At 43.2% G+C, this 10,863-nt stretch overlaps 1 protein-coding gene across 1 annotated transcript; it reads right to left on the bottom strand.

Moving 5' to 3' along the window:
* Positions 1–269: 269 nt before the first annotated feature.
* On the bottom strand, positions 270–7,707 carry b4galt3 (UDP-Gal:betaGlcNAc beta 1,4- galactosyltransferase, polypeptide 3). The gene is made up of 8 exons (XM_074644211.1): positions 7,276–7,707; positions 6,585–6,672; positions 5,199–5,739; positions 4,837–5,072; positions 3,545–3,735; positions 3,309–3,431; positions 2,273–2,377; positions 270–1,160 (listed from the first exon to the last, which is right to left on the bottom strand). Exons 3-8 carry the CDS (start codon positions 5,479–5,481, stop codon positions 812–814), a joined length of 1,287 nt encoding a protein of 428 aa, XP_074500312.1. The 5' UTR covers positions 5,482–5,739; positions 6,585–6,672; positions 7,276–7,707; the 3' UTR covers positions 270–811.
* Between the last annotated feature and the right edge of the window lie 3,156 nt (positions 7,708–10,863).

A 10,863-nucleotide genomic window follows, 5' to 3' on the forward strand; every position in this document is an offset into this window, starting at 1 on the left:
AGAGAGAGAGAGAGGCACCAGACTGTAAGGAAGGACGAGTAAAACAAATCCGTAAACAAATAAAGAAGTCTCTCTATAGAAATATAAACTCTAGAGTTGTCTGGTAACTATGGAGTTGGTCAGCGCTTGATCAATGCACACAGATATAAAAACGGCAGTCCTGGAACGAATCGTTTGTCCTGATCTAGGATCAGCTTTAGCCTCCCTGCTTTCTACCATTTGCCTGCGAGGCAGGAGAGGTCAAATTAACCCCAGGTCAGTGTCTAAAAGCAACTACACCAGTCTATAAAATGCGCATAAAAGAGAGAAGGCACAGAAACACAAACCCACCGTGGAGCGGGGTGGACGACTGACAGCAGCAGTTTTTTTGGGAGCAAACTGGATGAAGCTGCAAGTCTGCTGGCGGCAGATGGGTTGCTTACAAGTTGCGATGTCTGGAAAAGAGCAGAGATTTATACAGTCGCTGTCTCATTTTCATTTAGTTTGTTTTGGACCTCAACGTGGATACAACTGCGTCATAAACCGTTCTCCTCCTGGCCCCAAATAAGTCATGAGCCTCAGATAAACCAAGAGGTGACTTGGTCGTGTTCCTGAATGCACCCCTGTAGACAAAAAAGGGCTCCTTCATTTGATCCATTGCATAACTATCTATCCCTAACCTGCACTGAGCACAGAAAGCTGGCGTACTTCATGTCCCACAACAGAACAGATCTACACTGCTTTCCTCCATTTTGTCTTCAAGATCAAAATGAAGGGGGTGAGCCACTTTATGCTACAGATGTGATGCAGTCCCTTTTATTTTTACCTCGTCCTATTTTACGACACCTTTCTTCTCCTGTGTTGTTTGATTTGCTGCCTTGGATTGGGCAGGTTCTGTCTTTTCACCGGCCGGCTTGTCCTTAGTCATGTTTGCCCCTTTGCTCTCTGGCCTCTTCTCCTGTTGGGCTGCACCCCCGGTCTTGCTGGTGCTACGTTGGTGGACAGGGGTTGTCGTTTTCAAAAGGACAGGTAGTTTCCCCGGGGGCAGACGGGGGTCTTCTCCGATGTCGACGGTGAGGTTGGTGTAGAGAGGCTCCAGCTCTCTGGAAAGGAGCTCGTATGTCAGAGAGTTGAGGCCGTCCGAGCGCCAGTTGAGTCTGGTCCTTTTCAGAAGGTCAAATCTGGAAAGACGAACATAATATCACAGGTTTGTGTGCATGTGTGCGTTTCAGGGGCAAACTTTAAAGGGGACCTATTCTGATTTTGTATTTTTCCCCTTTCCTTTAGTGTGTTATATATTTTTTTGTGTATTTAAAAGGTCTGTAAAGTTACAAAGCCAAAAGTCCATGTTACTTTCTCTCTTTCACAAAAACACTGCTCCTGAACTGCCTGAAACGCCTTGCTTGAAGTCCTGCCTTTTCTTCTGTAACGTGGTGATGTCACCAAGTAACACATTTGCATAATACCTGCCTAGCGGCTAGTTTGGCACGCCCTCAAACAAAGCTAGTTAGAGCGGATCTGGAGTGGAGTTCAAAGAGTTTGGTTCGGTTGACCAATCACAACAGAGTTGGCCAGCTGACCAATCAGACGCGGGGGGGGGGGGGGAATCTTGTTTCTCAAGATTACCAACCCTAGCTTTAATTAGTGAGCTCTAGAGGTGCTGGTTGGCAGTTCTTGTTACCTTTGGACAGAGCCAGGCTAGCTGTCTGACCCTGTTTCCAGTCTTCCAGTCTAAGCTAAGCTAACAGTCTCCTGGCTGCAGCTTCATATTTAACGGACAGACCTGAGAGGAGCATTGATCTTCTCATCTAATTTTCTGCAAGAAAGTCAATATGCGCATTTACCAAAATGTCAAATATTCCTTTAACAATACCATGTGAAAAATACGTCTCCATGAAAGTTGATCAATTCCTCCAGACATTGAGGAACAAGGTTATTTTTAATTACATTTGAGATATTGTATATTCTCATGTAAACGTGACTTGTGGCGCTATGGCTGATTTGTGCGGAGCTTGTATTTATGATCAAGAAAATCTTTCTGCAGCATTGTGGACAAGGAAAATGTTTTTTTCGATTTGAAAACAAATGAGCATGCTGCCTGAGGCAGTAGAAATTGCTGGCACGAAAGGGCGAGCAGAGGAAAATGCCAATCACTGTCAACAAAAAACGAAACAAACAATCATTGTGAGGACAACATAATTGTGACGCCTGTACCCTGTCAGAAACATCCCAATCGCCCGTAGGGGAAAATATCATCATTTTTTTGTGTGTCTGCCAGTGTGTCCATCTGTACCTGCGTGGGTTTTGTTCGTTGCCTCTGTCTCCTTTATGCTTGATCATCTTGTAATGACCAATGGCCACTGGAGGGCGCATGATCTTCATGCCAGACAGGCGAACTCTGGATAGGCAGCACACAAACAGCAGATTCTCATTCACAGGCATAAAACTGTAAAACTAAATCTCAGGATAATATTAGACCAACAAAGCCTGGCACTTTACTATTCATGCTATTTCCTATAACTCAAAGCAATCTGATAGCCTCTAAGGGATACATTAAAAGCAGGAAAATAAAGAAAACAAACTGAATTGTGGGTGACGTATGAGAATAACATACTTTCATGGCTTAAAGGCGGTGGGAAACACTGTGGTTCCCTTTCTCCATCTCTGGTGCTTGTGTCCCACCCCCAGTTATCTAAGTCAATCAAAACATGGTGTAACTAATGTTGTGCAAGTCCAGTACATGATATATTTGAAGTTGCAAACATCATGCACAAAAGGCAAAGTGTTTCAAAAAGTAAGGGAGGGTAGTTTGGCTTTATGTAATAATTAGTGCAAGCTTTTTGTATTTTCATTTCCTTGTTCCATTCAGTGTCTCTCATAACAGATTAGCAAATGGTAGAAGAGCCAGAGAGTGGAGAGAGGGGACCGCAGCAGCATAGAAAAGAGATGAAAACTGCCCGAAAACTCTTAAAGCACGCAGCCCAGCCCAAAATCTGTGAGCTAGTCCATGCGAACATATACTCACTGAGCCAACTCCAAGAGACACACAGCAAAGCCACAGCATTGGGAGGGGACGTGAAGATGAAAGATGATGTTAGGACACATAAAATGAAAGTCAAAGAAAAGGAAAACATGTGGTACAGAAAAAGTGTAAACATGAAAGAAAAATGAATGAGTAGAGCAAAAAAGAGGTCAAATAAGAACAAGAAAGCGGAGGGGCTGAAATGGCGGTGCATGTGGTTGTGATGCTGAACACCCGTGCACATCTCACATATCAACATGCACAGTTCGCTCTGTCATGCAGGATGTGGACTTCTGCGCCTCCTCACCTGGCAGCGATGTCATCATCCTCTCCGCCCCAGCCCCAGTACTGGTTCGGGAAGCCGTTCATCTTCATGTACTGGTCTGGGGTCATCGCAGAAACCCCACCAAAATACTGTGAGTACGGCAGCCTGGGAGGGTCACATCACAAAATGTGTAACTTGAAAATAATGTCACAGTCAGCAGCACAATATATTTATATAAAAGTCCATCCACACACACACACACACAATGTGCTTCCTACCTGTATCTGAACTTGTCCATGGCCACAGACAGGTGTGTGGGGAACTGTTTGTGGCAGGTGTAGGTGTTGTGGTCGTTCTCGGGCAGCAGGTCGACGTCGTGCAGGAATATGCAGCTCCAGTCTTCGTCTCTGAGGGCCTCCCGCACCCCGACATTCAGCAGCTTGGCTCGGTTAAAAGTACCGTTCCCCCACTGGAGCCGAAAAACAGAGACAGAGGGTAACGCACAGCTACACAGGAATGTATACAGTCTAAAACAAATACAGCATGAGAGAGTGTGAGTACATAATCGCACACTATGTTGCTATGGTTACAGTACAGAAACTACAGACATTGGGACTTATAAATGTCCTTACTGTGACAATATTATTCTAAGTATCCAGTTAATCCAGATTACATTTAAACTAGAAATCTGCACTCTACCAGGTGTGTCTCCCTCTCCCCTCCCAAACAAAGAAGAGTTAAAGAAGACATTACAGTCAAGATGGCAGCGAAGATAATACAATTGTATATGGAATTAATCTGCAGATGCTCCGGTTCAAAATGAAAACATCTTTTCTACGGATGTCAGTCTTTGAGCCACGACGACAAAGGCCAAAATGTGGCCTGCAGTACTCTAGGTATGGCTTGTTTTTAGCCTAGCCAATTGCTGGGAATGCCTTTTGCTACTAAAGGAGTTGTTGATCACGACTGGTTAAGAGGGTTGAGGAGTCAGCAGTCAATGACAGTATAAAACAGTCAATAAAATATTTTTTTCAGAAATATTAGGCTGATGGGTCCAGTAGGATGCAAGATTAATCTTGCAGAGATAAAAAACAAACCAAAAAAACAAACATATTTTCTCCCTTAGGCTACCTCTAATGGCATCTACTGTAGCCATGCAGATCATTCTGGTTCTATTTGCCCAGGTTTTGAGACAACCTGTCTCTGAGACTCACTGTTTCTTAAACAGAAAAGCAGCTGCAGTGGTCACATATTTTTCAGTAAACTATCCAGAGTAACCAGGACATCTCCGACATAGCAGGTCTCTAGAAAGATATCTTGCTGTTGATTTTGTTTAACTGTAATTTTTCAAAGCTGTATTCACCCCCAAACAAATTCCATTTATATCCATTTTACTGGGGGCAGAGGTGTAAATCTCAGAGACACATGTGCATGGATATGTACCACAAGATATAAGTGAGAAAATATGTTTTGGTGTTATGTTTTCTTGTGCAGCGAGACACCCTGAAAAACATACTGATTACTGAGATTTGAAAGCAGCATGCACACAAGCACACACACACAACCTGACCTGCTGTACTATATAGATGCTGTAGTGGATCTGCTGTCTTTGCAGGAAGGGGTGGAGGTGGTAGAGGAGGGCGCGGAGGTGCGTCTGCCGGTTCCGGTACGGTACCACTATCGCTGTGTGGTGGCGGGGCTCACAGTCTGGAGGCCGGTAGTGTCCGCCTGGCATCACTAACGGGTTCCTCTGTCTGATCTCCTCCATGGACAGAGGAGAGTTAAGATGGACGGACACCGGTCCGACTGGAGGACAGGAAAAAAAGTGATGTTGATTTTTTAGCTTAGAACACCAAACAATTGTTCACTGTGTGCTTCCTTCTGCATGTATTACATATAACAGCACACATTTCACCCCTCTCACGCTCTCACCCAGCAGTGGGGAAGGGATCTGGCAGTCTCTCAGCGGTGGTCCTGTGGCGGGGGGTCCGGTGCCAGAGTTGCGAGGCGGGGGAGGCGGCGCTCCCAGATGACTGAGGTTGGTGTACACGTCGTGAGGTCGAGAGTAATCGAACTCCGGTTCTGTGGTGTGCACCAGCACCGACACCAGGCCTCTGAAGCCCCCGAGGGAGAAATAGAGAACAAAGGCAAACTGGAAGCCCACCAGCAAGGCTAGTGTGCACGGGGAGTCTAGAGAGTGTCCGTAGCACGCCATAATAAAGATTGTAGAGGTACGGTGAAATTCAAACGTGGGGGGAAATGGATGGAGGAGAAGCAAGTGGCAGCTGGATGAGGATGGAGCAGGGAGATAGGTGGGAAATGAGCAAGGGGAGGCAGAAGGAGAGGAGGGGAAAGGAAGCAGCACCGAGTGGAGGCTCAGGCGTGCAGGAGGGGAGTGTCCATCTGTAGGAACGGGTAGTAGCGGTGGCGAAGCTCAGTCAGCACTGCCATCACCTCCTTTCCACAGACGTCACTGACAAGGAAAAAAAATATTGTTAGTTAATCACATTTATTGCCTGTTATTATTATTTCATTGCATCAATCTACACTGTAAACAATTACTGTTAATTTCAACAGTATTAACCTGTTATTGCTAAAAACAGTGCTTTAATGTTAATACAAAAGAAAACCTGTTAAATTACGCTCATAGGCCGTTTTTTAACTGAATTATAATGCATTCTTAAAAAACAGCACTTTACTGCTGATCAACTGTCTAAAGTATCATCAGTAACAGTTTACTGCAGTATTTTTTTAATTCTGGGACCTGATCTGCACATGTGAGGCTTTTACATTGTACATGATTGTAAAATCAGTGAATTAGCTTTATTGTTCTTCGCTCACATGTTGTTCTGGTTTGCATTCTGTGCTTGTAGCCAGCTATAGACACACATTTTGGGAAAAGTGTCAACAAGTCTATTATAGCCTTTTTTCCACTAACAAGTGCCTTTAATTGTATTTAGTGTGACTATTCCTATGTCTGTAACCTGCTAAGTCTATTCATCTAGGCAAAAAAATAATGTTTATTAAAATGTATGTAAAAAAATACAACCTAAATGATGCATTAAAACAAATCAGTAAGATAATGTAAAAGAAAGGTGGAAAAACAGCTATATAATGTATCTTTAAACAGTAAATTAACTGTAAAATATTGTGAAATTAAAAAAAAAAATAGTTCAAACTGTATTTTTCATTTACAGTACAAAGCTGTAAATTTCAGCGACAGTATAATAATGTTAATTTTACAGTAACATAAAGGCAACCCTGCTGCCAGTTCTTTACTGTTATTTTACTGGGAAATTCTTAACAGTGTAGATGTACCTGCTTTTTGCTTATTAAAAACTATCCCTGGCCAGGAAGGGCTCGCTCCACCTCTCTCCTCCTCTTCCTCCTTTCATCATCAAGCTTTCTGTAATGAAAAAGAATGAGAGTGAGTAACAATGCAGGAGCAGATTGCTCTACTGTGTGTTCTCTCTACTGTAAGCTAAAAATAAGCTGTGGGAATGACAAGCAGCCACAAACAAAATGTCATGTTTGTTTCTTTATTTAGAATGGCTTATTTTCAGCCAGTGACATTTCCATGGGGCTTATATGTGGATGGAGGAGACGCTGATGCCTGCAGATCAAATTAATCCAACACATCACAGTTCCCTGTTTTTTTTGTCCAAACAATTACATGCTATATAGCAAAACCTTGTGGCTTCATTGCTGCTGTACAGCTGATGTTGAATTTTCCTGAGACAGGAAACATGAATCCATTGCTATTTTTAAAAATAGATCAGCAGTGTGGAGCAGAAGCAGCGCCATGGTTATCAGTCCAGATAGCCTTCAGAGCAGGTTGATTAGCCTATCAACATCACAGTCAGGCCTGTGCTTGGCTATCATACAGTATTTAGGTGACTAAAAGATGAAAATGTGTTGATAACATGTATTTGCAAATCCCCTGGCTACAAAGGCTGCATCAAATTCCCTGATTTTTTATTATAAGCTCTGCAGCACCAAGCCGACTCACCAGTTCATCCCTGCGCCGTTTTCAAATCCAGCCCCCGGCTTCCTATGAGAGTCCACGGGCCGTTCCCACCGAGGAGGAGACGCGATGGACCAAAAGATAATAGCGGTGTTTTGTGATGCTGGTCGCACTTCTTCTTCTTCTTCCTCCTCCTCCTCCTCTTCCTCCTCCTAATCTCTCATCCGAGACGAAATGTCCCCGTAGCTGCTTAGAGAGCGCTGCAAACGCGTTCACACGCAAGAGCATCGCCGCATATCCGTCCAGTGTGTCAACACAGCAGGCAAAGTGTTCTCTCTCTCTGCGCTCCTCATCGACACCACACAGGCTGCTGCTGCTGCTGCTGGAGCATTGATGGGCTGAGGCGCACCGCCGTGACGCGCTAAGGGCGCTACATTTGAAAATCTGAAATGATGCTTTTGCCACTGATGTTTGACTGATAAATGTATTTGATTATGTAAAAAAAAAACAAAAAAAGATGATTATCAATCAACGGGAGTTGGAGGTTGGTTCGGCCATCATAGAGGCTACAGCAACATGTCCCAACCAACATGGTTATGTGGGCCCCACATGGGTTATGCTGGGGGTACCTAGATTCCAAGTGGGTATGGGCCCAAAATTGGCATCTTATCTGGGGCCCACTTGGATTAACTAGGTCCCACATAGGCTCCCCCAATGTGGGCTACCCATGTGGGTTCTAGGTGGGTTCACTAATGGTAAAGTAGTGCATGGGCTCAGAATGGGCATGGAGTCCCCATGTAGTACCCACATAGAACTTAAAGCTAGGACCAATATGGGTCTTGGGTATGTTGCCCAGTTGGGGGCGCCACATTTGAAATAATGAAATTATGCTTTTGCCACACTGATGTTTGACTGATAAATGTATTTGACTATAAAAAAAAAAAAAAAAATGCTTTGCAACCTTTTCTTAGTCGTGTTGATTCCTTAGACTCAGATAACTTTGTGGCTGATTAAAGTTGGATATATGTGTGTGTATGTGTGTATGTATATATATATGGATAAAGGATATGTGTGTATATATTTGACCAGGAGTATTTCAAACGAAACATTGGAAGGACCCCTGATTTGTCTTTGTGTTCAACTCTTCGGCTTAACTCCTGTGCTTGTTGTATGCATGTCAGTGTCCTAGATGATAGGGTGTACACTTGTTTTTTTTTTAGTGCCCTCTGGGTATTGTCATGGGTGGGGTGTGGGGGGGATATCTATCAGTCCAAACATGTTTGTGCAATGGATTGTCAGAGTTGTTTAACAAAATTCAGAAATAAACTCTGTCTAACAAAAAAAAAAAATGCTGATTATCAATCAACAGATTTTGGAGGTTGGTTCGGCCATCATAGAGGCTACTACAGCAACATGTGTTTTCGTTCAAGAGATAAATATTCCCAGCCAACATGGTTATGTGGGCCCCACATGGGTTATGCTGGGGGTACCTGGGTACAGAGTGAGTATGGGCCCAAAATGGACATCTTATCCGGGGCCCATTTGGATCAACTAAGTAGGTCCCATATGGGCTCCCTATGTGGGCTACCTGTGTGGGTTCTAGTTGGGTCACTACTGGGAAATCAGTGCATGGGGCCAACATGGAAATTGTGGACAAACCCACTTACAACCCATATTTCAGCCCATGTAGTCCCCATGTAATTTCCCACATAGAACTTAAACCTGGGGCCGAGATGGGTTTTGGTTTATGTTGCCCAGATTGGGCCCATATAACACCGGGTGTACTCCTGCATGAAACCCACAAGGGCAATTGGCATGGGGCCATTCTGGAACCCGCAGACAATCCCATATAGGGCCCATTTTTCAGCCCATTTACTACCCACATGGGCCCCACATACAAATGTTGGCTGGGTTTAAGCAGGAACTTCCGAATATCACCGAATCTGCTTATAGAGCTTGGGTGGGTATAGCATTGGAGAAACCAGCAGGAGTAAGCTATATTTTTAAAGTATCCACACAAAAAGCCCAGGCCAGTGTTGCCAACTCTAAAAGTAGCTAGCAGAAACTAGGTTCAAAAGTCCCTAAATCTAACGAGAAAGTTGCCAAGTCAGCAACACTGACAGCTCTCCCTTCAGGCCTCCCTCCAAAGCCACTCCCCCTTATCATTATGAAAATAAACATATCATAATGACTATTGTTTGTACTCACAGCTGTCAAGTTAGCAGCTTGTGGAAGATGTGCCATGTGCGCACAGGTAGGTAGACAGGTAATTAGAGCTGCCTTACCGCCACCTACTGGACTGGAGTGTGGGGCAGTAGATTGACAGGAAAATAAACATTCATTAGTGCTGAAGATCGTCTTGTGTGAAAGCACCGCACAGAAACCTCTGAGAAAGTGCATGAAATTGTGGGATTGAAAATCACAATACAGGAAGAATGTGACACGAAATTGTGGTACGACCAATCAAGACGTTCATTGTGGCTAAATATTCTGACACACACGCACACACACATAAAAAATCTAATTAAAGACATAGTAGGCTACATTTTCATTCTTTTCATCAATGAAAAAAAGACTCTTGTCACAGTTGAAGACAGCTTAAGTATGATGTCATATCATATTGACCCTGAATGACAAAATGACTATTTTGACTTTATTTTCCATTTGAAGATATCGAATGAAATGCTCATATTGAAATTTAGATATGGATTCAAATTGAAGACAAATTCATGACTTCAGGTCGATAGTAAATTTGTATTTAATTGTCCACAGTATCAAAATATCATGAACTGTTTCTTATACATTTTGGATTCATCCCATGAATGTCCAGAGTCAGTTGTTGTCATATAATGCATGTAATGTGACCATGTTAGATGTCTGGACCCAAAATGTCTCTGCTTAGACTTGTGGATTCATTCATAAAATGTTTTCCACTCTCGATATTTCTTCTTTATTTCTCACCCAGCATCCAACCCAGGGGCATCAGTTGTTCTCTGGCTTTATGCAGCAGGCTAAAACCGTCTTTATTCACATGCAGCAGTAGCTTGTCAGATTACAGAGCAGAGACAGGACAGAATACTAACAGCTAAGAGTAGCTCCACATATAGGTCTACCAATGTAAACAGGCTAACCCTCCAATAACCCTGAAGCAGATAAAGCATAACAGAAAAAAAACTGTGCAAAACAATGCATCAACACTACTATTGTTTGTAGCACTATGTGAACACACTGCCTTCATTGTTTAAAGCAAAGCAAAGCGGATGTGTGTTTCCTGGGGCAAAACCCCGACTACCACTAGTGTCCCCTCAAGGAATATTAAAGTATCATACAGACAGCATAATATTTAGCAAAGGCACAGAATAGACTGGTGGTTCAGTGACCTCGAATCAATAAGAAAAGCTGTTTAGCACTGATGAGGGGGATTTTAAAATGTACTTATTGCCCTTTTAATCAACTTCCATGATATTTACAAAAATGTTTTTTAAACTGGTAACATTGAATAATAGTTTCTACATTTTGTGCAGGTGTTTTTGAGTCTGTAAATGATGGAAAAATAGCCCCAAATCTGTAACTTATAATATATAATATAATTTAACCACAGAGTTGAGGGCCAAACGGCTTCAGACCAGTGAA

The sequence above is a fragment of the Sebastes fasciatus genome, chromosome 8 (assembly GCF_043250625.1).
Source record: "Sebastes fasciatus isolate fSebFas1 chromosome 8, fSebFas1.pri, whole genome shotgun sequence".
NCBI classification, from domain to species: domain Eukaryota; kingdom Metazoa; phylum Chordata; class Actinopteri; order Perciformes; family Sebastidae; genus Sebastes; species Sebastes fasciatus.